We start from the raw sequence: 27,306 nt of genomic DNA on the forward strand, positions 1-27,306 counted from the left end.
CAGCCTGAATCACGTCCTGGTTTTCCAGGCTCAGCTCAGTGTCAACATTTGCAGGGCACAGGGGAGGGACTGGGGTGTCACAGCAGCCTGGAGTGGATGTTTATTCCCTTTCTACCCACCCAGGCTCCTCGAAGGTTCCAGAATTCCTGGGTGTGCTCAGCTCCCTTCAGTGTCCTGACAGGCGCGACTGAGACTCCGGGTGTGACCACCCAAGAGGAGCAGCTCCCCCTGAGCCCTGCTGGGGATGAGCTCTGGGACAGGACTTGCAGGACTTGGTGAAGTTTTTGGGACGAGAAATGAGTGGCTGAATAGCTGAGAGGGCTCAGAAGAGAGGGGAGCTGATGGTCAAAGGAAGTGACCCCACGTCTCTGGCTGGGAGGAACTTTCTGCTTAGAACAAACTGGCACAGACAGCAAAGAAACCTCTGGTTTGGGGCTTGCCAGCCTTCCCAAAAATAGTCAAGGGAGGAGAGGTTATCGTGGTTTCCCTGGGCAAGGACTGTTCACCCTTTCAGCGAGTTTGTCCCAGGCTGCACAGGCAGTGAGCAGAAAACCCACAGCAAAGGTAGAACAAGGCTGGGGCAGGCAAGAAAACAGAGTTTGGGAGTGTTTGTTCAGCATGAAAACTCTTTTGGTGCTTCCCCTTTTCAATTAAGCTACCAGAAGAGAATCCAGATTAATTTTCAGATCTAGATCTGATGAGCAAACGCTGCTTTGCTTCCCTCTCCAACAGCTCTCCTTTCAAATATCACTCGCCTCAGTTCTGGCCGCTGCTGGTGGAGAATTTCCCCGAAGGAAACTACTCCTTGTGGCCTCTGGGAAGAGCTCTGGAGCAGGAATTGCCCTGCCGGCAGCTCCCACCTCGTGTCCCCTGCCAAGGAGCCAGATGGAGGTGGGCTCTAATCAGGTCACTGCAGGAGAGGGGAACGGAAAGACTTGGAGGAGGCAAGAACTGGGAAAGGCTATCACAGCTATTTTTGATTCCCGAAGAGGAGAGATTAATTTAGATCGTCTGGTGTACACAAGGAAAGAGGGGGAAAAAAACAAAAAAATCTGTTTGAAGACAAAGGGGCCCAGTCCTGACTGTTCTTCTGGGCCCCGTCATTAACTGCGCTGATGAAAAGGGAACAAACGGCTCCTGCATCATTACTGAGCCCGGGCTGTCACACAAACTGCTCCAGACACGGGGCTTTGTTCCCAGCAGAAAGGGAAGGCACACATGCCCTGGATGCAGAGAGAAGTGCGGGCTCTCATGGGGCTGATTAGGGGACACAAAAGCGAAAGCGCAGGAACGGCGCTGCTGACGCGCTGCCAAGGCCAACGGTGCCTTGTGACCTCAGCCCAAAATGGGAAAACGTCCCGAGGTTCACACACTGGAAACCCAGTGAGATGATTTCTGCTGAATTCTGCCACTCTTCACCAGGGAAGTTGGGAAGCAAACGCTCTCCTGAAGAGCAAACCACCAAAATGCCTCAAACTCCTCATCAGGCTGGTGTGAAGTGCTGGATGGTCAGGGGTGCTGAGCTATAAAAGAGGAGGGAGGGGTAAAATCCTGTGGTCTGCGTGATCTGTGCTCCCCTGGCAAATATTTGAACCTGGAAATGTTGATGGAAGAGCAAAGGAAGAAGCTACAAAGGATTGTTCAGCTGGAAGAATTACAGAAGTTCGGGTGTCACATTTTCAAGCTTAAATTTAGAGTGATCCTGCTCTTGGCAGTTGTGGAAGGTGAAGGACCTGAAGCATCAGGTGGCAACAGTGCAAGCCCTTGGATCTTCTCATTTTCTTGCCCCTTTTCTCCCACAAATTTCTCCAAATGAGCAGATTTTACTTTTCAGACAGTGGCTAAGAGAGCTGTGAGCTGGGTGAAATTCCGAACGAATGGAAACTGCTCAAAACAAGAGCTGAAATACAGAAGTAAAGTGAGGTTGGGTCTATTCACAAGCCAATTCCGGGGGTTATTAGCCCACTTCTACTCCTCTGTTCATCAGGCAAAGGCCGGCAATTTCTTTATTGCCGTAGGAATCCTAACACAAACACAGTAAATGAAGTGAAAGCCTCATGCAAATGAAGTGAAAACCTCATGCAAATGGAGTGAAAGCTTCATTTAGGACTCAATTCCTTTGCCTCACCTCTTCCTGTCAGGGCAGAGACAAGGAAGAGTTGATAACAGGGAGAGGTATTGAACCAACCTTTCCCCTCCTGAATTTAAGTTTAGCTCAGTCTCTGACCAAAGGCCCTGCAAATCAATTAGGGCTGACAAGCCCGGCTTTGAGTGCAGCACCGGGGCAAACGCTGATGTCTCAGCACTGAGAAGAAAAATCTCCAGTGTTTCTGACCTTGGGTGGAGTAAAACATCTCAGAGCATGAGCAAAACAGAGAAAAAAAAAATCATTTATTGGTGAGCACCAGCGCTGGAGAATAATCAGCTCCCTACAGCTGCTGGATGGCTTTGGCTGGGATGTGACCAATTATAAGATTATTGGGGAAAAACTGAATTTCCAGCATGATTTCCATCCTTCCTGTGAGAAGGTCAATGGAATTTCTGTGGAGTACCCAAAATTAGGGCTTGTTCCTCCCTGGGAAAATGACATTTGGTGCTGGAGCATCCACCCTCTTCCTCCTGGTGCTGATCATTCCCATTTATTGGCTTTGATCCCTGTCAGTGCCACCTTTTGGGTGCAGGGAAAGGTGGATTTTGGCTGACAAAAGCAGCCCCTCATGCCCGGTTTTGGAGCTGAGGTGTTTTCAGCCCTCAGGTGATGACAAATTGCTGCTTCTTGGGATCGCTCTGATGGGATAAGGACAGCCTTGGGGGACTTCAAACTTCCATTACTTTTTAATGGGAGGAACTTTAATAGAAAGGCTGAAATGCAGCTTCTTATTGCGGCGCCTCGGCATTTCTGGAGCCATAAATTCTCCCCTTGCCCCTCTGCTATTACTGATGTATCAATTCTTTCTACTTCTCTGAGCACTTAAATTGAAATAAAATCAGGTTTTAGGCTTTATGTATTTTTAATACAATGAAATTCAGCTTAAAGTTGTAGAAAAACACTCCTTGGCGTGGAGTCCTCAATAAATGAGAGCAGCAAGAGGGGAAGTGCAGGGTTGTAAAATCTGGGAGGGGGAAATCTCCAGTTTTGCCTCTGTGGTTCCCTCCCTTGCTTCAAATCCCCCCCTTTCCCCTGTTAATTCTGCCTGCTTGAGTTCATTCTGTATTTCTTCTGCTTTATCCCCTTTTTCTCAGCCAAACTGCTGAGGCACAAAGATCTTTTCACGTTCCGTGTCCCCCCCACAGCAACAGCAGAGGCGTGAAAAGCCAGGTGATTTTAGGTGAAAATCTCACCTTTTATACCAGGGAAGAAATGAAACAAAACCGGGTTGGGTTTCTCGTTGGGGGGGGGGGGGGATTTTTGGTGCAGATTTTGAAACCCAAGTGGATGTTTTGAGTTTGAAGTGCCAGGGTTAAGGGGAAGAAGTTGGCAAAAACCAGAAAAATTCTTAATTTGCAAGGAATTTCTGCATCTTGTATGAGATATATAAATATACAACAAGCTACTGCTTTTCAGGATTGTAAAAAATTCTTAATTTGCAAGGAATTTCTGCATCATGTATGAGATATATAAATATACAACAGGCTGTTACTTTTCAGAGTTATTCCTTTGTTCACGAGGCGTGGTTTTGGCAGCTCAGTGCCCAAAAACATCCGCACGTCCAAAATTCTTTGCTTTTTATTATCTCGTAGTGTCCTGATCCTCACTGTCCAGATTTTTATTGCTCTAATTTTATTACTATTTTTTTATAACTATTTTATTACTAATAAACTTTTAAAATTTAAAAAAACCAAGTGATTGGTGTTTTTCACACTCATCCAGCCAGGCACTAAAATCATCCTCCAACAAAGGGACCGCAGCGCTCCTGTCACTGAAACTTATTTTTCCATGCAAGAAGCAAAGTGGATGAGCTGGTTCATAAAAACCACAGCCAAGGCCACAGCTGAGACTTGGGGCTGCTGAAAAATCATAATTAAAAAAAAGGGGTTCAGACCAAGCTGATTTGTTTGATCACAAAATGATTTTCCCCCCCTTTGTTTAGGCATTCCTGAATATTTCATTTTGTCCCAGACCAACAAATCTTGGGGTTTATCAGCACCTCCACCCAATTTTGGCTGTGATTTTTTTTTTTCCCCCAATAAATTTAATTGTTCCTCAGATTTTTTTTTTTTGTTTCTTTTCCTGTAAAGAATTTTGTGCCCTTTTGATTAAAAATAGGAAGAACTTGGTGGGGAAATCAGTGAAATCTTTTCTTTCCCAGCCCTCCTGGTGCTCCTAAATCTGATTTTAAGTGTCTTCAGTTGGGATCACACAGGATCATTTGTCCATGTGTGAGAGTGCCGGTTGCTTCCAGGACTCCGTGGAGTAGCGAAATAAATTAAAAAGGGGGAGGAAAACCGCAGGAAAAATAGAAATACACGAATTTCAGAGGAAACCATCCCGTGTCCAAATGAGGAGCAGCATGGCAGAGGTTTGCAGGGCGCTTTCTGAGCAGGCGTTTGTGGATTGCTTGGGAAGGACATCCAAATGTCAATGAACACAGGCAAAGGCATCATGATCAGGGCACCCCGAGGGTCCCAGCCCTTCCTGGCTGCCTCTAGGAGCAGTAATTGAGCAAATGAAATCATCCCGGGCCAGGCTGCTGGCAGCTGCTGTGGGATTCAGGAGTCCATGCAGGGGCTGGTTGCAGAGAGAAAAGAGGGCTCAGCTGTGGGAAAGGGGGAAAAACGCTGCCCACAGCAAGGTGGGAGCTCTGTGTCCAGCTGGGAGCATCAGCCCCGGGTTCTGGAGGGGCTCTGAGGAGCCTCCTGCAGAAAACTGCCTCATTCCTCATCCTTTCCAAAGCCTCTTCCCAAGCTCTCCCTTTCCTGCCTCCCGAAATATCCAGCTCCCATGCCACGCTCCACATCCCAGAACACTTGTTGGGCCAGCAGGAAAAAAAAAAAAAAAAACACCTTTTTTTCAGGTTGGAAAAAACCTTTCCAGCAGGGAAAAAAAACCCCAAAACTTGCAGCCCAAGGACAGAGCTCGGAGCAAGCTGGGGTAGTGGGAGGTGTCCCTGGAATGGGATTTGGGGTCCCTTCCAACCCAAACCAGTCCAGATTCCACGATTCCCAAGCGTGCACACGAACATCCCTCATCTGTGGCGACCGTGGAGGTGCAAACCCCCTGCCAGCAGAGCCGGCAGCAGCTCGGAGCCCCCGGCTCTGGGCGTGGTACAAATCCACCGAGCTGCACAATCAGAGGATGGCAGCGCAGCAGAAATGAAATTACAGCTGCTCCCAGGGCACCGTGACCCTGCGAGCAGCAGCCCTGGCAGGGGGCCAGGCCTGCACTTAGAGGGATGGTTCTGGAAAAAAAACAGGAGGCTGAATGACATTTTTCATATTAATATCTATGACATTTTTCATATTAATATCTATTCCTTCCCTGTCCCCCAGCATGTTAAATTCAGCTGTGCACCAGTCCAGGCTTGTATTCCCATTTTCCAGCTGAGTTTTGCGATCATTTATTAAGCCAGAAACAATTAAATCAAGTCCTGGTGTAGCTGTTAATTATAAGGAAATAAGGACTTATTTCAATAATGCTGCTGTTGTGTTCTGCTTTTCTTTTGAGCTCAGTTTTTTAATCAGATAGAAATGGGAAATCGGGATGCTTGGAAGAATCTCAGCATCCAGATTTCCAAGCCTGGTGCCTCTTTTCCTTTAAGCCTTAACCCAAAAAAGCTTTATTTTTAAAACTGCTCTCACTCTGTGGTATCTCTTCAGAGCTTCTGTTCCATTTGGCAACTTTAGCAGCTCATTAGGGCTTCTTGCTTTTATTTTGACTTGGGTAATGAGGGCTGTAAAGAATTGCCAGTCTACACTGGTGTTAATGAAAACCAGAGTGCAAAGGGCAGGGCTGATAAATCCCGCTCTCTGAAGGGGCTGAGAATGGAGCAGGAAAAACATCTCAGCCAGGATTAGCTCGAAGCTGCCTCAGCAGGGCCCAGCTTTGCGAGGGATGGTTTGTCTGGGGGGTAAAATCAGCCACGTGGGGGTTGCCCCTTGCTTTTCAGCAGATTTGGTGCTCTCAGGCAGCAGGGAAAGCACTCCTGTTCTTCCAGGCTGCCTGAGAGCTCTGTCCCAGACTGAGCAGATGGCTCAGCTCTCCCTGCTCCTCAGCCTTCCACCTTGACTCAGGGCTTTGCTTTTTCCAGGGTGAATTAGGGACAAGGAGGAAAATCCCTGCCCAGCCCTGCTGTCCCTGTGCGCTCCCCACCCCTCTGTCACCTGCCTCACCTGGATTTCTCCCCGTTGCCGTGGCAGAGGCTGCAGGCACAGCTCTGCTCTCACCTCCACAGGCTCTGAGCACGTGTGGCTGCTTCTCCTGCAGCCCCTGCACATAAAAATTTCATGTCTGCAGCCGAGAGTGCATTTCATCAGTCTGAGTGCCCTGCCGAGGGCTGGACTTGCAGGACCAAACGAGGCTCTGCAGGCTCAGTGATCGTGTCAAGGCCTGGCTTTTCCTTCTCTAAACCCGCTCTGAAACCCGGCCTGGCACTGCCCACGTCGCCCTGAAAATTCATCATTTGTCATTCCCAGCGTTCTAAGTCTGGCCTGGCTCCAGAGAGGTCTGACAGAGAGGAAATTTAGATTAGAAATTCGGGAAAAATCCTTCCCTGTGAGGTTGGGGAGAGCCTGGAATGGTTTCCCAGAGCAGCTGTGGCTGCCTGACCCCTGCCCGGGTTGGAGGTGTCAGTGTCCCTTCCAACCCAGGCCATCCCTTGATCCTGGGAGTGGCTGCAAAATCCCCCCAAGGACGGGAGTGGGAGCTTGCCTGTGAGGCTGCTGCTGCTGGATTTGGCTGCTCTCAGGAGAGCTTTGATCCCATCCTTGGGGAGCCCCCTTGTTGGGATAACTGAGCATCCTCCTGCCGTTCCCATGGCAACGGGATGCCAGCTCCATTGTCCTGTTTTGGGGACACCAGGGGACACACAGGCTCGCCCCAGCGAGCTGCTGGCCCCATCACAGGAGCCCTCACGGGGATTTGGTGCTGCTGCTTCCCCAGGGAAAAGGGATCAGGGAACTCCTCAGGATGAGCCCCATGAAATTCCATTTTCTGCCACCTTTTAATGCGTGACATCTGTCCAACTCCCAAAAAAACCTCCAACTCCCGGAATCCTGGAGTTTTAGCTCCTCTTCTATTCCTATTCCATCATTTTTAAAGCATTCAAACACGCAGGGAGTCGAGCTGGTTACGACTCCTCTAAAAAAAAAAGCATTTAAACAAACCCGACCTGGAAATGTGCTCGGCTCCCTCAGTCAGGGAAAAACCCCAATTTTCTAGGAAAAATCCAAGATATTTTTTGAGTTTTCAGGTGTTTTCCTTGAAAAAACCCCAATTTTCTAGGAAAAACCAAAGATCTTTTTTGAGTTTTCAGGTGTTTTCTAGGAAAAACCAAAGATCTTTTTTGAGTTTTCAGGTGTTTTCTAGGAAAACCCCCAATTTTTAAGGAAAAATCCAAGATATTTTTTGAGTATTCAGGTGTTTTCTAGGAAAAAAACCCCAATTTTCTAGGATAAAGCCAAGATCTTTTTTGAGTTTTCAGGTGTTTTCAGGTGTTTTGAGTTTTCAGCTGTTTTTCTAGAAAAAAACCAATTTTCTAGGAAAAATCCAAGATATTTTTTGAGTTTTCAGGTGTTTTCCTTGAAAAAACCCCAACTTTCTAGGAAAAACCCATTTATTTTCTCTGATTCTTTGTTGTGCTTGGCTCCATCCACCCACCTGAGTTTCCCTTTTGGAAACTTTTCCCTTTTTTCCCCAGGAAAAGCAGGTTTGAGGCATTGTCCCTTCCTTCCCAGGGTTCTCCCTGCCACAATTTGTGCCAGGGAGGGATTTGGACAGTGGCTCCACATTCTCCTCTCCCCCCAGTTGATCTCATCTATCAGCAGGATTTTTTTAAACCTTTTGTTGGCAAAAAAATTGTAATTTTCCCTGCATTTTCTGTCCTCTCTAAAGGCAGGGACCGTGCTACAGTCCCAGAATTGTAATAACTTATCTCTCCTTGTTGCCTTTGTGTCAGGTGTTATTATTAATCCTTATCAGTCTGTTGAGGGGAGGAAATTAAAAGGTCTGAAGGGACTGAAACTCAGAAAAATTTGTACTTTGGTTACAAGCAGAAGCAAAAAAAAAAAAAAAAAAGATTATGTACAAGATTGAGAAGTAGATTTCAAGCAGATTTCTTTTATTTTTGGAAATAAGCAGTACAGAGGCAAAACAAAAAAAAGAAAAAAAGAAAAAAAAAAGGAAACTCTCCCTTCTTCCCCAAAAAAGGATGGGAAGCCAAAGGAGAACCACAGCAAACCCAGACAGGGCAATTCAGTCCAGCATTAAATTGCAGAGTTAAATATATTTAACTGCAAAGGAGTTATTTGAAGTTGCTGTGACTAAATAATGGATTTCATTTTCATAAACAACTCATTTTCCTTCACAGAAAGCACCCAGAGCAAATGTTGCTCTGAAATTGTTTAATTAGCAAGCCTTGCACTGAGTTATTTGTTATGAACTTTCTGTCTTTCAGCATCTTCCCCTCTTAGATTAAATCTCATTTTCCCACTCAAAGGCTGGGGTGTGAATGGAATCAGCACTTTCTGTATTTAGAATGGAACTGGGTTTCTGCATTATTAAAAAGGGAAAAAAAAAAAAAAAAAAGGGGGTTTTGGGAATCCTGGAGCTCATTTAGCTTTTCTGTTTCTTGTTTGCAGAAATGTTTTCCAGGGCAAGCACAAGCACTGGGGTCCAGTCGTTCTCCAGCTGTAAAAGGAAAAGCAATTTTGCTCCAGTCCCACGTCCATGACCTTGTCCAGCTGCTCATAAAATGGGATTTATTCAACACCATCCCAGGCTTTGACCTGAAAGGTTAATTTTAACCAAACTGGCCAATTTCCCTTTAATGGGATTTATTGGCACCCAAATAGGAATCAATAGGAATTCTCCATTACTGGGCTTGTAAAACCAGCACCGAAAATAGAAATAAATAGGAATTAGTCGAATCAAGAGAACAAAAGTAACAAATGCAGAGCTGTGCCTGGAGCTGATTCTTTGGGGTTTAGGTTTCCATTCTCCGCAGGATTTTGGTGTGGGTTTGGTGACCAAATTCCCTCCCTGCAGTTCCTAAACTTCTTTTTGAACAGAATTTCCTGCAGGGCTTTGGGGAAATCTGATCTGTGCCCCGAGGAAGGTTCATTTCCAGAACTGCCCCTTTCTCCCTTCCCGCCTGGAGCCAGGGATGCTGTTTGTGAGCTCAGCACATATTCCATATTGCCAAGAGATTTTGGGGGCTGTGGGAGGGGCAGTCCCAGCTCCCAGGGGAGTTTCAAGGTGGGCTTACAGAGGCTCAGCTCTCCTTCCTGCTGCTGTCAGAAATTCCCTGCATTTCCTGGGAAGTTGTTTCACCTCAGAACAACCCCCTTAGTCAGGACTTGTGGCTGCTCCTTGTGGCTAAACAGCCAGCTCTGTCTGCAAAAGCAGTCATAAAACATAAAATTCAATCCTCTTCCACCAGAATGCATTAAAATCTCTCTTTATTTTTTTTTTTCCCATGGGGAAAGATATCTTCGAGCTGTCCCAAAGCTTCCAGCTCCAGCCTCATTCCAGCTATCCAACAGGGTGGAAAACGTCCCAGCCTTTCAAAGAGCAGCCCAGAGCTGGGACAGGATCTGTTCACTTTAGATCAGCTGAAGGTTTGGCTTTTAGTGCCTGCAGCTTTGGGGGCTGAGCTAAAGGGGTTTATTTTTCCACCCAGACATGGATCAGACAGTGCTGAAGCCAGGACATTCTATCAATAGAGCAGGAAGTGTAAAGCACTTTATGTGTGAAAAGAAATATTAATATTTGAGCTAGAACTCCCAGAGAAAAAAATATCTGATAACCAGAAACAGATTTTGGTGCAGATTCTTTTTTTTTTTTTTTTTTTCCCTGAACTTGCAGGAAGTTTGGGGGCTCTGTGTATCTTGCAAAGAGAAAAGGAAAGCACTGAGAGCAGCTCAGGCTCTGTTGTGTTTGGGACGAGGATGTTTGAAAGGAAAGGCTTTGCCAGGCTGGGCTGCAACTCTGGGCAGCTCCCAGAGCACTTTTCTGTGTCATCCTCTCACTGAAATCTGCTTTTTCACCCAGCCTGGTTCAGAGGGAGACTGCTCTGCAGCAGGGTCCTGATTCAGCTGCAGGGGACCCGTGGGGGATTTCCTTTTGGGTCACTGCAGTGCTGTAAAACCCCACAATCACAAATGCTCCTCTCTGCTGTCCTGCAGGTTGGAAGCATCTCAAGGACCTGAGCACATTTCCAGGCTGCTGGGGCTGAGAAAAAAATTGGATTTTTGGGTGATAATCAAAGGCTGAGTCTCCATCCTGCCTGTGCCACCAGCTTGGGGTGAGCCCCTGGGTTCGTGGCAGAGGAAATTGAGATTTTTCATCCCTGCCAGGGTCTGGCTGGGGGTTGCTGCAATAATTTGGGGATGTTTAAAGGAGGCTCAGGGGGGACTTTTCCCTCCACAGCCCCCTGGCAGGAGGGTGCAGCCAGCTGTGATCGGGCTCTGCTCCCAGGGAACAACAGGAAAAGGGGAACCAGCCCCAGAGCGTGCCAGCTTTCCTAGAAATTCCCTTGTCTTCACCCTGGGGGCTGACACTGGGAACCTGGCAGGGAGGTGAGGGGACCCCAGTGGAACTCGGCCAATTTCAGCTCCTTCTGTAAAGCACAAAGAGCTGCAGTGACGATGCCACCGATTTACCTGCTGGAAATGTGTGGTTTAAGGTGTGCTCTCCTGTCTCCTCCCCTTCCTCTTCACACCTCCATTTGCAACATCGCTAAATTCCCTGGTAACAAATCTCCTCGAAGCCCTGCTCTCAAAGGTTTCCCTGCTGCCATAAATCCAGGCTGAGGAACAGATTGGAGGGGTGTAAAAAATGCCACGTCAGGCAGCAAAACGGGGAGATAAGGGGCTGAACAAGCAAACGGGTGTTTGATCATTCCTCACCTGCTGCCAGAGCAAACAAACCTTTAAAAATAAGTAAATGGACCACGTGTCCTTTTCATCTGCTTTATCTCGTCTGCTCTGAGCTGGGAGATTCATAACTCGCTCTCCTCGGGCCTCGTAAATTGTTTCTATTATTCATGATTAAAGTCCGGAGCAGAAGGTTCTTGCATATATCAGCAGACACTTGTTAGAGACATCCTGATGTTATTAAGACATAGATTCAGCCAAAGGTCGTTAGGAGAGCGTCCAAATGGAAATATCACATGGGAGACAGAGGAGAAAATTAGGGCTGAATGTAAAATAGGAGCTGGGAAGCGTCGCAGCAGGACAAAAAGGGGACAAGGGGACAGTTTTGGGGCAGGGGACAAGTGGGAGGAGGTGCAGCACATCACTGTCCCCTCCTGGTAAAGGGCACGTGGGGGACAGAGGAGAAAATCGGGGCTGAATATAAAATGGAAGTGTCACTGGGAAGCAGAGCAGGACAAAAAGGGGACGGGGGATGGGGGGACAGTTTTGGGGCAGGGGAAAAGAGGGAAGAGCTTCAGCACATCACTGTCCCCTCCTGGTGGAGTTCAACCCCAAAACCCCGCCCAGTTTGTTCCAAGCATCTTTAAGCTGGGCTTTATCAGGGCAAATTCTAGATGTAAAGCCACACTAGAGCTTATCCCTGTTTAACACGGCCCCCTCCACGCCTGGCAGGAATATCCAGATGTTCCCAAGCCTCACACAGGCTGTGCCTGCAGTTCCAAGAATGCAGCTGGAGGCCTGGATGATGTGGGAACGTGCTGCTGCTGGCCCAGATGAGCCCTCCAAGCTCTGCCAACCCCCCTCCTGTTGGAGCTGGAGGTGCTGGGAAAACAAAGGTATTGATTCATTGATGGTGGTTTAATTGGAACAGATCCACAGAGCAGGAATAGCTGCAGCTCCCGGGGGTCCCAGGGAATCTCCAGGCAGGTGCATTTGTCACATGCTTGGCTGATTTGGAGATCCACAGGAGGAGCCTGAAGGGGAAATAAAGGGTATTGAGAGGCGAGGAGCAGATTCCTGCCTGCCAGGCCCCTCCTGTGCGTGCTTTGGGATGTGTTTGGGTCCCTGAGAGCAGCTCCTGGCAGGTACTGCGTGCAGTATTGCACTGGCAAAGCGTGCTCTGTGCTTCAAAAGTGCAAACGTGCCTTATCCTGGACTGGAGTCAAACCACACCCCATGAAAGTACCAAAAAATCCTTTTTTCAGTTGTAGAGCCTGATTTGTTAAATCACATCAGAAAGGGGCCATAGACAATGGCTGTCAGTGGGGTTTGTTAATTCTCACCACAACGCCTGGGCCAGCACCACCAGTGCCTCCAAACCAGCCTTTTGTGCAGGGGGAAAGTCCAGAAAAGAAGATGATGTTGCCTTTTTAACAGGGAATCCTTTCCTTTTTGGTTTTTTTTTTAATTTAATTTTTTTTAAATTTAATTTTAAATTTAAATTATGAAGTGCTGTTTGAGATCCCAGCTCACTGGGAGCACTTCTCCTCCTGCTGAAGGCAAGAGCTGGGCTGGGTCTCTGTTCCTAACCCAGCTGCTTTTGGCTTCTCCCTGCACAAAAGGCTGGTTTGGAGGCCCTGGTGGTGCTGGCCCAGGCGTTGTGGTGAGAATTAACAAACCCCACTGACAGCCATTGTCTATGGCCCCTTTCTAATGTGATTTAACAAAACTGCCAGCGAGTCAAAATTAATGCAAATGAGTGCAAATTCACATATTCCAAAAGGATTAGAATATCATTAATGTGGGCATTAAATATTTAAACAATATCTCTATGAAAGAATTATGAGCTTTCAAAGCTTGTCTGTGTGTTATGACCACATTAAAGCAGTTGTAATGACATCTTCTATGCTGGGACTTGGAATTATCCTTTTTTTTAAAGGATCATCGTGGCCAGAGCCCCCAGTGTCCCCCCAGGTCGTGGTGGCCCTGGGTGCTGTGATCCAGAGCTCAGCTCCAGTGGATGTGTGGGGGTGGGAGAGGCAGGAGCGTGGCTGTGAGTGTAAAACCCAACCAGCATCACCAGCAGGGCTCTGCAGGGCCATTCCACCTCTGTTCTGGGGTCAGAGCTCATCCCTGGCCTTCGTCCACGTGGGATTCAACTGCTGGAGAGCTGGGAAGGTTCTCCTGGCTGTGGGGGGATCCTGTCCCCTCAAACTGTGCAAGAATTCCCAGAGCTTTGCTCCCTCTGCTCATTCTGTGCCTCAGCTCCAAGGGATCTCTTCAGCTGTGCAGGGACAGGGATCTCCTGACTCGTGGAATGGGTCTAATCCATGCTTTATTTACACATCTGCACCTGATACTCTGCTTTCCCATCCAAACCAAACTGAAGCCACGTGGTAAAACAAGAGGCACGTTCCATAACCAGCTGCAGTGAAAAGCTCTGATTTTCTGGGAATAACTTGATGGAAAGTCTGCCCAATTTCATTTACAGGAGCAGGAGGACTTGGAGAACGTCTCAGCTGAGAGAAGAGCTCGCAGGAAAAACAGATGACCACAGATCAGATGGGGACAGTGGGGATCGAGGCACTTTTTTGAGTGGCAAGTGTAAAATTAAGATGAGCTTTGATATTCCTAGTGAAGGCTCAGCCTATCCTGAGCCTGCCAGGCCTTTCCCTGGCTCTCCATGAGAACAGGAGCTCATCAGGATAACTCAAGGGATCCAAATGTAAAATTTGGATGGTCCCAACAGCCACAATGATGTTTTTAAGCCCAGGAGGGCTGTGACAGGCAGGTCTGCAATGGGATCTGAGCTCAGCTCTCCACTCCTGGTACAAAGCACTTCTTCTGTGCCATGTGTGCCTAACAAAGGGATTAAAATTAAAAAATCAAAGGGAATCAAGTGCATTATTCCTCTCAGGGAAAAGAGAGAGGGGTGAAGAGCCCACTTGTGTGACTTAATGCGTTTTTTAAGGAGCTCTCTGGCACAGTGGGGAGGATTGCTGGGAGAGAGCCACGGATCCAGAGTCAGGGGGAAGATCTTTGGTGATGGCTGGGAATTGTTCTCCAGGCTCTCCAGCCTCTTCTGCCGAGGCACTCAGCTCTGCCAAGTGCTGGGAGCTGGCAGTGGGACGTGCAGGGAAGCACAGTGGGCTGAGATGATTTCCCAAACATTCTGTGCCTCCAAGCTCTGCCTCTCCTCACAGCTCCCTGCCAGGGTTTAAAGTGAGCAGGGCCAGCACCTGTGGCTGGATGAGAGAGCTGGCACTGCAGGGAGGCACGGGACAGGGACTGGATGATGCCCCTGGGCCCCTCCCAGCTGGGGCTTTTCCAGGAGTGTTCCTCTCTTTGGGAATGGCAGCTTTTGCTCAGGTTTTGGGCATGGAGCACGTGGCCCTTTTCCACAGGGCTGCAGGAGGAAGCTGGGCTGGACACACAGGGCTGGGCTTTGGAATCCTGGCACTGGGAATTTCCCCCTTCACCAGCAGAGAATTTCCTTGTGTTGCTTTCAAAGGCAGGGCTGGGCTGGCTGCTCACCCCTGCAACACCACACAGAGGTTTCCGTGGGGCAGGCAGGGATCCAGATGGATTCAGACCCTGTTTTCATTTCTGAGCAGCACAGAGCAGCACAAAATGCAGAACCGACCAACCTGAGCTTTTGAACCTGCTTAAGGATGGTCAGGCACCACGAACATCAATTCTGTGACTAATCTGATCCATCTCTAAATGTATTCCTTGTAATCAGCAATCTGTTTTCTTTAACTACAGGCACCTCTACGTGACCAGTACATGATCTAATTAAATGCAACATATTAATGATCCCCTGCATGGATTTGTGATCCTGTAATGAATGGCAGAACTACACCACAACTCTGCTTGGCTTGGTTGTGGCTTGGATTTTAAAATTATTTGCTCCATTTAATGGCCAAATAATTAATGATAAATCCGTGCGTGACGCTGCTGTAAAATCCGTGATGAAACCTGCTCTGAGAAGCTCAGCTAAGGTGGGAGAAATGATAATTAATTCAGCTCTTGCATGGATAATAGTTGGTAGGAGGCTGAGCTGTAGATCTGGGCTTGCTTTGCCAGCTCCAGTTTTCCTGTTTTGTTGCTGTATCCACAAAAACAGCAACGGGGAGTTGGGGATGGAGCAGCAGTGACACCTGAGAGCTGCAGAAATCTGCTGGAATGTCAGCTCTGAGATTCCCTGTGATCTGCTGCAAACCTCGTGGCAGATTAAAGACAGAGACTGGGAAGTTGGAGACAGAGCTGGCTGCAACTTGAAACAATCCCATAAATATTTATTTATGCACAGCTGCTCTGGTGGGTGACTTACAAGGGGACTCCATCCCCCTTCCCTTTTGATTTGTACAAGTCCCATAAATTGTCCTTTTTTTGACCACTGCTTTATTTAATTGCTAAGCCAGCAGCATGGTTTCAAGTTAGACATGAGGAAAAGCTGGAGGATTGTTCAAGGAATGAGTAAATGGTTTGGCAGGAAGCTCATCACTGAAGGGAACAGACTTTCTCAGCAAGGGGTGAGTGGAGGCTGATCCTGCCTTGGGGCAGCAGAGCCCTGAGAAGCTCTTCCAGCCCCTTCTCACCCCAGCTCCGAGGAATCTGTCAAGTGATTGTTGAATTTTCTCAGCTGTTGGTGTAAAGTGAAAAACCCAGGCCTGGACCTCGAAAACCACAATGCCCTCACACAGAAGGCAGTGGGGGACACCCAGAGAAAAACGAGCCTGACAATCTGCAGCCCTGGCGCCATGGAGCCAGGAGGCAAATTTAGACAATTTCTGGTTTGTTTGGTTTTTTTTTTTTTTTTTTTTGTGTTGTTGTTGTTGTTGTTGTTTTTTGTTGTTGTTTTTTTTTTTTTTTTTGTTTTTTGTTTTTTGTTTTTTTTTTTTTTTTTTTAGCTTTGCAAAGTCTGGCAATTGGATTGGTTTCAGCTCCTCATTGCTGCTGGTTGATCCTGCTGCAGAATCCTCGGTGCTGCTGCTTGGCCTCCTGAAACTCGGGCTCCAGAATGAGGTTTGGAGCTGGGTTTGGGGTCCCCCGTGCCAGGCAGGCTCTGCTGCAGCCAGCACAAAGGCACTGCTGCCCCTGAAAGGGGCCGTGGCTCTGAGCTGAGGCCTCTCAATGAACTCCAGGGGAGTCCCGGGGGAGTTCCTGGAGCTCCTTTTCCAGGTGTCCCCAGCTGAGGTGAGCACAGAGAATCAGATCGATTTTCCTCTCCCTCGCTGGCAGCCGAATTTCCATCACAAAGGAGCTGCGGTGAGTGCGCAGAGAACTTCCTCAGGCTGACCTCAGGCACCTGGATCTTGGGAAGGAACCTCCCTGGAGAACCTCAGGCAGTGAAAAAACCAGGCAGGGAGGGGTCGGAACCTCCACAAGGTTGCAGTGGTTCCAAGGAGCTCTGGGTGCTCAGGAATTGGTTGCTTTGCTTCTTTGAGCAGGTATTTTATACATATATGTATAAAAACACCAGATAAATTGGGGCAGTGCACGCTGCCTTGGCTCTGCTTTGATCAGGGTGTAGCTCCTCCAGAGCTGCCCTGATTAAATCAGAGTGAAAATAAATTGAAAGGGCTTCTGTCTGATTTGTGAGACTTCTTCAGGTGTTAAGGGGGGAGAAAAAACATCCAAGGAACCAGGAAGAGAGGATTTACCATTTCATTGCCAAGGAGAACTCTTGCTAACACAGAGAGCAGTGAATTGAGGGCTAGGAACTGTGAGATTTCAGTGTTCAGGTAGCCAAGAGGAGACCACTGAGGCAAAACTGAGGAAAACACTGCAGATTCATCAGCACCGTGTCCTGCACGGCACAGGAAGGACAACAAAGCAGTTTTTCCCTTCCCAGTGTGGGCTTCCAGGAGCAGAGGTGAGGTTGCTCCGGATGCTGCAGTGGTGCTGCAGCTCTCTCCAGCAGCAGGAGCACCTCTCCCCGCGCCATGAATATTGAAATCCCCCAGTCATTAATCTCACTTCCCCACCGAGGACAAGGGATGTTCAATTCCCGGCCACAAAAAAAGGCTCTGCAGGGATGATTGAGTTACTCCAGTTGCTTAAAAGCTGCCTGGAACCACTGAAAGGCCCTGACAGGCAGGGAGGGGAGGTCAGGGGTGGAGTTCATCACCTCCCAAACAGAATTAATCAAGGGGACAAAATCAGAACACGCTTGCTATTGAACACGGAGTCAATGCCCGCTGGAAAGCAGCGCGGTGTGGTCCCGATTTAGAATTCCCAGAGGGGACTGAGAAAGGCTTGGGGAAAGTCCAGGGAAGGAGAGCAAATCCCTTTGTTTCCAGGGAAAAGGGGAGAGAGAAGGATTGCCTCGGGAAAGCGGCAGAAAGAGGAATTCTTGGCAGGTCTCCCTGCGGTTTTAACCTTCCGTGGCGTTTTTAAAGGTTTGAAATCCAACGGGGGGAGTTGGGAAAGGACAGAAATAAATGCAGGAAGGTGAATCAGGCAGGAGCATCCTCGTGGTCCTTTTGGGACAGCTCAGCCAGACTCTGCCCGCACTTTGTGCTCCTGGGAACTCCAGCAGGGCAGGAGGAGCACCCTGGAAGTTCCTGGAGGGAATCTGAGAGGGTTGACAGGAGGCTTTTCCCCTCACTGCCTCTTTCCACGTGGCTGGCCATGCCCAGATCCACTTCCAGAGGGGATTTGCAGGCTCCTGTCCCTGCCCAGGAGTGCCACCGAGCCTGCTCCCTTCCCAGCCCCTAAAACACCGAGCGGTGGCTCAGCTGGGCCACCCAGCCTGGCAGAAATGCTGCTTTTCCTGGCTTGGTCAGTGTCCAGAAAACTTTGAAGCGTCAGAGGGATGTATAAAACAATATAGAAAGCATTTCCTTTTCTCTCCCTGCCGGCTCCTTCCCCCCATTCTCACCCTGATTTGTTTGTGCCACTCTGGGATGGACAAACAACCCCAAATCTCTCTTTGTTGGCCGCTGTAAAACACAGGCAGAGATGAGCAGAGATTTCACTGCAAGAGGCAGGAGACCTTCAGAGGATGTTGCCTCTGGGGAAATTTGTTCAGCAAGAGGCTTTATTTTTAATGTGACATGGAGGAACAAACCACAGGATTGAATCTTTTTGGTAAACCTTGCACAGGGCCCACGGCCCAGCTCGCTCTTTTTGCAGCCTGCTATTATTCATGCCCCAGATTTGCTTTTTCTCAATGGGTTTCCCGAGATAAAAATGTGCATTCTGAAAGAAAAAAAAAAAAAATTGATAAAATAAGTGCATTTGTGCTTTGTAACCAACCAGGCTCTCTCAGAAGTATCTTTTTTTAAAATGAGCAGCACGTTTCAGGTGTGCAGCTGAATTTCCTGATTCCCAAAGCTGCTTGTCAGAATTATCAAGGCAACGGTAGCAGGCCCAGTTGCAGTAATTTGATTATTAGGCAAAGCATGCAGAAATCTCTGTGTTTCCTTCCCCTTCTAAGAACAGTTGTTCCTGAGTCTTTATCTGCTGCGTTCGGTGAACTTTTGCTGAGGTTCAGGGCTCTGAGCAGAGCAGCAGAAGCTGTTCAAGTTTCCTTCAGCACCAGAGTGATTCCAGAAAAGCAGAGGCAGAAAAACGTGAGGAGAAGCTGTCTTGGAAATGAGGCCAGGTCTTGATTGCACCCAGTGGCTAAAAGGGGAAGCAACTTGGACAAAAACTCCATCTGGGAGCTCTCCAGTCTGGATTTTCAGGCAGACTTGCACGTTGCTCGAATTCCTTCTCTTCCTGCCTTGACCCCAGCATCAAACTTGGCAGATCTGTTTGGGATCAGAGTGGAACAGAGCCTGGAGCTTGTGGGTGATCAGGTAGGGAGGGTTTATGACCTGACTGTACTCAGGAATATGTCTTTTTTAAAAACCTGTGGTGTTTAGGAAAGCTTGTGGTGTGTTTGTTTGCTGGCTGGAGGAGACATTGCTGTGATTTTGTTGATGACATCAGTGGGAATTTGACACTGTCTATTTTGTTACTTGATTTCCAGGAACTGGATCTCCTGAGTAGGTCTCCTGACTTTGCTCTTTTTGATGGCAAAGCTGGTTTTTAGGAGAGTCTGGATGATTTTCTCTCTTTTTTTAAAACGTTCTCACGGCTCCCAGCTCAAGAGGGCCTGTTCAGGATGCAGGGATCAAAAGGCTCTTCCAGTTCAGAAATCAGGCACCAGCCCTTGGGAGGAAAGCTCCAAACCCACCCAAACTCAGCGTGGATGAGCACTGAGCCCAGATCTTGGCTGTGGAGCCCTCAGCCAGGGCTCAGACACCAGAGGGGGAGCAGACCTCAGCAAACACCTCCCAGGAGCGCTGGGCAGGGCTCTGGGTTTGTTTTCCCCACGGGGAATCTTTGGTAGTTCCACATCTGCTGAACAGCCAGCCTGGAGATGAGGCCCTGGGTGAGATCAGGGTGAAAATTGACTGAGCCAGGGCTCAGCACCCACGTTCTGCTGAGCACCAGGAGAAATGGGAATCCGGAGAACGCCTTTTCCAGACACGCAGCCCCGGAGATGCTGCTCCTCCTGTTGCCATGGTTACCACACTTGTCTGACAATATTAGGAGGAAAATGTTCACATTGATTTCTCCCCCCTCCCCTTGTTTTCCCCCTGAAATAAAAGATGATACCTGGGAATTAAATTAATCCCTGGGCTGGCTGCGGTTGTGTCTCCAGCGCAGTGCCTGGCATGCACATGCACAGGGATGGATTCTTCCCCTTTGGACTTCACCAAATTCCCTCTTTGCCACTGCTCCTCTCCCCTTCACCCTTTGCCTGCCGTGGTTCCCAGAAGAAGGGGAAGGGGAGGGTTCCCAGGGGTGGGGGAAGAAGGGTTATCGAGGGGTTGATGGTTTTTGTGTGTACTGGGAGGTGGGTGTGATTTATTGAAAGGCAGCATTTCCGAGCAGTGCTGTTTCACCGCTGCTCAGAGGAGTGTGGGTGCTCTCATTTCACTTTATAACTCCCATTCAAACCAAGCCAGCTGGGAATCAGTTCAGAGAACAGCATCAAGCTGAATTTCCCGTGTTGTAAGGAGACATAAAATCACAGGAAACGGAGCTTGCCCCCTCTGACCTTGTTAGTGGAGCACTCACTCAGGTCTCTGATGGCCCAGACGAGGAGTGTCCCACTTTCACAGTCACTTTTCCATCCTCTGGGCACACCTGACGCTGTTTGAAGCAGCCTCAGAACTGACTTGAGCCACGCTGGTACAAAATTCCTCAGGTGGGAGGCACTGGAGCCTGCAGGAAAGATGGAGAGGGACATTCCACAAGGATGTGCAGTGACAGGACCAGGGGGAATGGCTTCAAAGTGACAGCGAGGAGGTTTAGAGGGGATATTAGGAAAAAACCCTTCCCTGTGAGGGGTGGAGGAGGGAAGGGTGGTGCTGCTCTGGCACAGAGGGGAAAGAATCCAAGAGGAGGCTTAGTTCCTCCACTTAGCAATGAAAATCAATCTTTCCCTGTTGGAATCTGAGAATCCTAAAAGCTTCCAGCACTGAGCAGGGAGCAAGGAAACTTGCTGAGTGCCAAAGAGCTCTGAGTCCATCCCATCAGCAGCTCCCCTGACCAACTCCACAATAACATCTGTGCTTCCCTGACCCTCTCCCTAAATCAGGGCTTTCATCTCTGCAGCTTGTCCTGAAATGGGGCTGAGGGATGCTGAGAAGGCACGGAGCTGAGGATGGGGCTGCTCAGCAATTCCTGGGAATCGCTGCTAAGCCCAGAGGAATGCAATGTTCCTGTCACAAACTGGCACAGAACTTTGGAGCATCCCTCCATTGTTCCATTTAAACCTTAAACGTTTGGATACAAAAACCTCAAACATCCCGGGCTTTTTGTTTATTTTTCCCCTTAATTTTTGTCCTTTAAAGCTTTCTGTCCCTCAGTTTATCCCTCCCACGCCAAACTGAGGCAGCAACACAAGATTCCAAACACATCAGTGTCATTTTTACCTTTGCTGGCTGCTGCAGCAAATTAAAACCACCTGCTGGTGATAATCCCCCTGCCTGGAGGCTTAATGATGCCATGAACTCTGCAAGGAGAGTTTTTGGTGTTTGATCCAATTATCCAGAGCTAAAGATGACTCAGGAAGGGGAGAGGGATGATGCCAGGCTTCTGTGTCACTGGATGGTCACGCACTAGAGACGAGCCTTTGAACGGGCTGTATCACAGACTTTTACTGCAAAATCTGATTTAGGCAGACAAGACTAAAGGCTGGGGGAAAGAATTTCTCATTGCCTCAGCCCACCAATGGGGAAATGAGGTGCAGTGATGCACGAGGACCTTCAGAAGCAGCCCAGCCAGGGGACTCTGGGATGGCTGATCTCAATCCTGCCTGCAGAGCGACGCTTTCTCCTGTCTCAGTGCCTCCTGCTCTTTCTTTCTGCTTTTAATTTACATTGCACCATTTAACCATTATTGCAGGCCCTTCGGGCTATTTATTCTTGGAGAATAAAAGCTGAATGGGAGCGCCGTGTGCAGGAAGGAGCTGGAGCAGCAGTGAACGCTCCCTGCTGCTCCCCTGCTGCCTGGCAGAGCTGGGGCTGCTCTCTTTGGCCCCAAGCAGGTGCCAGTGAACAGAACGGGGTGCCCAGAGGAGCTGGAGCTGCCCCATCCCTGGAGGTGGCCAGGCCAGGTTGGAATGAGATGCTGCAGGCGGTGGGAGGTGCCCAAGGCTGGGATGAGATGAGCTTCGAGGCCCCTCCCAAGCAGAACCATTCCATCACCTTAAAAAGCTGTTTGTAATTTCCCCTTCCAACGTATCTGAGGAGAGTGAATGTGAAAAACGCCGGGTTTGCCCCCTCCCCGTGATATTTAGGCAAAGAACACTTCTTGAAGCCAAGAGAAAGGTGTTTTAATGGGGTGTGCTCAGCAGAGGGGTGCCAGGGGCTCTGGCTGACCTAACTGCTCTCCATCCCGGCCCCACTTCCACAGCAAACTGCACAGCCCCACGGATTTCTGGTAAATGTTGTGATTTTAGGGCCCTGGGAAGTGAAACAATAACGTTTATTGGTTTGGAGAGCTGCCCACAAGAGTGCACTAATAAAGGTGGGGAGCAGCCCGTGGGGTCAGTGAGGGAATCCTGAGAAGAATAAGGAAAATGAAACCTTAATTCCTCTGACCAGCTGATGGCCAAAACACATCCCCAGAGAGCAGAGCTCCGAATCCTTCAGCTGGTTCATTCCAGGAGAGATTTCTAAAACGTGGAATTTCTGTACAAGCCTTTTTTCCCCCAAAAAACAACAGATGCAAGCGAAGAACACAAAGGGGATGAAAAGATCTGTTTTGATGAGTAGGCCTGGGAGAATTCAGAGTGAGTTCTGAGTGGGATCTCTTGGCCCATGTGCTCAGAACAGAGCATCACTCAGTGCCTGGGCTGATTCCACATCCCACAGGAGCCTTCGCCTTGTGCTCTCCCCCAGCTTTGTCTTTTCCTCTTTAACTGAGCAGGACCAGGAAGGTCTGTGCTGTAACCAGGGCTGGGTGGAGCTCTGGGCTGTGGAGGGGGACAAACCCCATCTGCTTTGTGCAGAAATCCACATCCAGCACCCCGAGGACGGGGACAGGGGGGTCCCAGTGCCATTTGCAGTGGGGTCGATACCTTAGGTTTAAGTTTTTCTGTTCTGGTTTGGTGTGCAGCTTTCAGCTTTATATTCAGTGTCACTAGGATCTTTCTTCAGGGTGGTGAAGCCAAACAATCCTGTTCTAGCTGCAGACTCGGGGACAATCTCTTCAAACTTCAGGCCCAAAGCATAAACAACATGAGAAGAGGAGGGCAGGCAAGCGAGCAAGGAGGATGAAACTTCATCATTTGAAGCTGTTAACTGGGCAGTTAACTCCTATGTGCAAATGGACTAAAACTTACAAAAATGTGACCAAGCTCTCTTTTGCTTCCATCTCGGAGCCATCTGGGTACTGCCAGGGTGTGGCCTCTGAAGGCACCTCAATAAATCTCCCCTTTAGTGCTCTTGACTCCGTCCAGCCTGTGTTCCAGCCCCTTAGGGCATCAGGGTGACACCCCCATTGCTCAGGCAGCCCCCCTGAGCCTTTCCCCCACAGGAGGGAGGCTGGGGCAGCCAGCAGGAGCAGGAGGGAGTCCTTGGGATGGCCAGCACGGCTCCAGGAGACCTTTGCTGCCCTTTCCTGTGGCAGCACACTCTTCTCTCTCTCAGGATTTTTTCCTAGAGGAGCACAGAGAGAAGAAAGAGAAAACAATTTCTATTTCTGCTCCTTGTTTTTCCCATGTGGAATGTGTTTGGAGAATTGTTTACCTGGGGTGATTGCTTGGTTGGATTCTGGTGAGGATTGTTTGAGCCTGGTGGCCAACCCAATCCAACCCAACCCAATCCAACCCAACCCAACCCAATCCAATCCAATCCAATCCAATCCAACCCAACCCAACCCAACCCAACCCAACCCAACCCAATCCAACCCAACCCAACCCAACCCAATCCAATCCAATCCAATCCAACCAATCCAATCCAATCCAACCCAACCCAACCCAACCCAACCCAACCCAACCCAACCCAATCCAACCCAATCCAATCCAACCCAACCCAATCCAATCCAATCCAACCCAACCCAATCCAACCCAACCCAATCCAATCCAATCCAACCCAACCCAACCCAACCCAACCCAATCCAATCCAATCCAATCCAACCCAATCCAACCCAATCCAATCCAATCCAACCCAACCCAACCCAATTCAACCCAACCCAATTCAACCCAACCCAACCCAACCCAATTCAACCCAACCCAATCCAATCCAATCCAATCCAATCCAATCCAATCCAACCCAATCCAATCCAATCCAATCCAATCCAATCCAATCCAATCCAACCCAGCTGTGGCTGGGCTCTCAGAGAGGGTCACGAGTTGTGAGTTAGATTTGGCAGTTAGAAGAGTTTGTAGTTTTAGTATCTCCTTTAAACAGTAAATTAATGTATTATAGCATAGTTCTAATAAAGAAATCATTCAGCCTTCTGAGCTGGAGTCACACATCAGCATCTCCTCCCACCAAGCTCACCTGCATTTACAATACTTTCCCAGAGCCCAGGCTGTGCACAGCAGCTCCTCATCTCCTTGGGCAGCTGCTGGGCTCCACAATTGGTTTCTTTCTCCTCAGCAGGACTCGGGGAGGCTCCCAGGGAAGCCCTGCGCTGGGAAGGGAGGCTGCTGGCCCCCGTGACAAGTGACATGATGGAGAAAATTGCCATGTCAGCCCTGATTAGGGACAGCATTTCCCTCCCTGCCCCAGAGGAGCCTGAGAAGGTTCCGTGGGAGCTGGGAATCACCTGGAGCTGCTGGCCTGGCTGGGTGTGGATGTTTGGGAGGACACCCAGGGGAGGCTGCTGGGGCCTGGGGGATTTTTGAGCACATTTTCGTGCTTGACCTGCTCCTCACCCCTCCCTTTGCCAGGAGACAAGGGAACAATGTGCTCCTTTCTGAGCCAGGGTGCGGGGATATTTTTGGCTGCTTCCTAGGGATGAGATCACGGAGGGAACTCAGGGAAAACAATTCCTTTCCCCCCTAATTAGAAACCAGCAGCAGCCCTTGCTCTCTCTAGGTCTGTTCAAAACCATTTGCTGGCTCTTGCACAGCCCCTTCCCAAAGGCCTGGTTTTAGAGACACAAGGCTGGGCTAAGCTGGCTCCAGCTCAGCCTCTGCCAGTATTTTGGGTGGCTCTGAGGGCATCATCTCCCTGTTGATCAGCCCCAGAGCACCCTCTGCTACCCCTGGGATTAACTCCCAATGCCTCCACGCACTCTTTCCTCTATTAGACAGGAAGAACTTTGGAAAAAGTTCCAAATACCACCCTAAAATCTGAATCCCAGCCTCGCCTAGGAAGCCTTTTTACAACAATGAATTTCCATCCCACCTGACAGGGACCATAGGCAGCTGCCACCCTGATTATCCGCAGCACAGAAATCTCCTTTGGCAGGTTTTGGTTTCCTTATTTCCTCACATTAATTGCTTCCCTGGGAGCCCGGAGCAAGGTTCTGTCCCAAGGAAAAGGAAGATGTGGCAGCTGAAGTGTGAGGGGTCCTGCCTGGGCTGTGTGCTTGGACATCCATGTGGCTCCTCCAGGGAAGTGCAGGGAACATTCCTGCTAATGAACTTCCTTGGAAATGCCCATTGTTCTCCCAAATTATTTAAACTCCATTCGTTTATCACAGCCTTTTAACAGTGGTGTTTGGCAGAGCTGATGGAGAACCTCACCAGGGTCAAGAGAGAAGGAAAGGAGCATTTCCCACATTTTCTCTTTAGCCCAGTTTTCTCCATTCCCAGGGCCCACTGACCTGCCCTGCAAATAAAATTGTCAGAAACCAGGACTTGGCTCTTGTGGCAGCTGAAACCATCCCAATTCTGATGGAGAATTCTGATCTCATCCCAATCCCTCCCACGCCACAGCCACGCTGTGCCTGGCTCCCTCTGCCAGGGTTTGTTTGCTGTCAGATCCGACAGGGGATTTTAGCTGCAGTTGGAACTTTAAAAGAAGCAGCAATCCTGTTCAGGGCAGTAGGGCAGGGAAAAGGGGTGAAGAGGAGAGCTGGGCTGTGTCACTATGGGACATGAAATGAGCTCACAGAAGCTTGGTAAGTTCAAAAGAGAAAAAGAGCTGACTTTATTTATGACCTCACAATATATAGAATTCCAAAAGTGGAATTGCCACCTCTCCAACCACACTGGTCAAACCAACAGTCCATCAAATCTCTCCTCCCACAAGGAAGAATGCAAAACAATAATTTTTTACATGAACTGTGTGAGAACTCCACTAGAAATATGGAAATATGGAAACATCAGAACTTTAAAACTTTCAAAAGAACTATAAAAGAAAACGTTACACTTTCAAAAATCAGGGCAATGGGGATGGTTTCCAGGGAGGGAGGAGCGTGCAGGAACCCCTGAAGGATCTGCTCCCACACAGACCCCGATGATCCTCAGGACCCACAAAGGCTGCAGAGAACCTGAGCAGATGGAAAATGTTTCTATTCTCAAAATCCAGCTGAGATTCCTGGGTTTGCCTTCCCTCCCTTGCCCTTTGGATCTCCCCTCTTTTACTTAGTGCCACGCAACCCTGCAGGAAAGAACAATTCCCTTATTCCTGTGGAAAGGGAAAGGAATGATCCCCATCCCAGACCAAAGAGATTTAAAAGGATCTTTCGTGTCTGGAAGTGCCAATAACAGCCCTCAGCAGCAGCAGAGGAAGGCTCCTCCAGGAGCCTAAACGTTGTATTTTTGTGGGGAAAAGAGAAGTTTAAGAACACAGATTGCCCAGGGGAGGAATATTTGCATGGAGATTTTCCTTCTGGCTGGTATCACATCTCCCTGCCCGGGAAATGAAGCGAGGGGAGGTTTTTGCATGCTCTGCATGGACGAGGTAATGGGAGATTTTGTGCTCCAAGTGGAGATAGCAGAATCACATTGGGCAGGTGAGAAATTGCCTCTCGCTTTCCTGCAGCCACTATCACCATTCTGAAACGGGGAGGGGGGGCTGGACAGAGAAATTATCTCCAGCAAAATAAAGCAGCTTTTAAAATAGCAAGCCTGGAGGAACAGGTAACTCATCTGTAGGATCAGTGCAGTACAAGAGGAAATCCAGATTAATATTTAGCAGAAGCAAAAACTCTTTAATACCACATGTTCCCCCAGAACGTTCTTTTCTCCTCTTTATTGTTCTTTCCCTTGGAATGCTTTGGAAGCAACTCAGGTGATTCTTTGCAGACTGGAGCAGTGCTAAGAGGTTTTTTTTGGTGCTTATATTATATCATGTACAGCTGACAGGGCAGGTTGTCCTGTTGGTGCAGGTGCAGCTCCAAAATCCTTCCAGGTAATTGGGATTTTTTTGAAGGAGCCATTATGGAATTTCTCATTCCCATCCCATCATCTGTGAGGTTGCAGCTCTTCTCTCCTTCCAAAGGTTGGGGTGGTTTTTTTTTAATGGGTTTTTAGCCGCTTCAGAATTTTTGTTTTGGATTTCAATATGGTTTTAATTAAGGTAAAGATGTTAATGGCACACTTAATGTTCATGAAAGCAACAGCAACACTCCCCCAGTGACTCACTTAAAGAAAGCACATCAGGTTGTGCCTTTATACTGAAATACGCTGGATGTGCTGTTTTCCCATTTTATCTCTTCACAGCCTTGCATTGGACTGGGACTGAATTGAAATTCCAAACAAAAATCCTGAAATGGCTGAAACCCCACAAAATTGGACTTTTGCCCCTTCCCTTGGCTGGCAAAGCCCCTTATCTGGGAGGAAAACAGGCCAATAATTGGGAATTCAGC

General features: G+C 48.6%; 1 protein-coding gene and 1 long non-coding RNA gene across 9 annotated transcripts; both read right to left on the bottom strand.

Annotated features, from left to right (window-relative positions):
* Window positions 1–3,637: 3,637 nt before the first annotated feature.
* Window positions 3,638–6,893, bottom strand: LOC128799205 (uncharacterized). Its single transcript, XR_008434663.1, has 2 exons — window positions 6,331–6,893; window positions 3,638–4,008 (listed from the first exon to the last, which is right to left on the bottom strand). It is a non-coding gene; the product is annotated as an uncharacterized LOC128799205 (long non-coding RNA).
* A 14,981-nt stretch (window positions 6,894–21,874) lies between these two features.
* LOC128799214 (uncharacterized) lies at window positions 21,875–25,567 on the bottom strand. 8 transcript variants are annotated; one of them, XR_008434669.1, is made up of 5 exons: window positions 25,318–25,567; window positions 24,313–25,017; window positions 24,045–24,190; window positions 22,883–23,198; window positions 21,875–22,754 (listed from the first exon to the last, which is right to left on the bottom strand). XR_008434669.1 is itself a non-coding variant. In XM_053963448.1 (5 exons), the coding sequence occupies exons 1-5, from the start codon at window positions 25,405–25,407 to the stop codon at window positions 22,694–22,696; spliced, it is 801 nt and encodes a 266-aa protein (XP_053819423.1). In that variant the 5' UTR covers window positions 25,408–25,567; the 3' UTR covers window positions 21,875–22,693. The 8 variants fall into 8 exon arrangements, 1 of the variants encoding a protein (XP_053819423.1); XR_008434671.1 differs by having other exon boundaries at window positions 25,238–25,567; XR_008434672.1 differs by having other exon boundaries at window positions 24,313–24,497; window positions 24,897–25,567.
* Between the last annotated feature and the right edge of the window lie 1,739 nt (window positions 25,568–27,306).

The sequence above is a fragment of the Vidua chalybeata genome, chromosome 23 (genome assembly GCF_026979565.1).
Source record: "Vidua chalybeata isolate OUT-0048 chromosome 23, bVidCha1 merged haplotype, whole genome shotgun sequence".
NCBI lineage: Eukaryota > Metazoa > Chordata > Aves > Passeriformes > Viduidae > Vidua > Vidua chalybeata.

Coding starts and splice junctions, on each gene's coding strand:
- LOC128799214 (XM_053963448.1), bottom strand. CDS start 25,407: ATGAGATCAGAATTCTCCATCAGAATTGGGATGGTTTCAGCTGCCACA. Junction 24,498..25,317: donor CAATTTTATTTGCAGGGCAG/GTCAGTGGGCCC, acceptor TCTCATCCCTAG/GAAGCAGCCAAAAATATCCC. Junction 22,755..22,882: donor GAGAGCTTGGTCACATTTTT/GTAAGTTTTAGT, acceptor TTGGGCCTGAAG/TTTGAAGAGATTGTCCCCGA.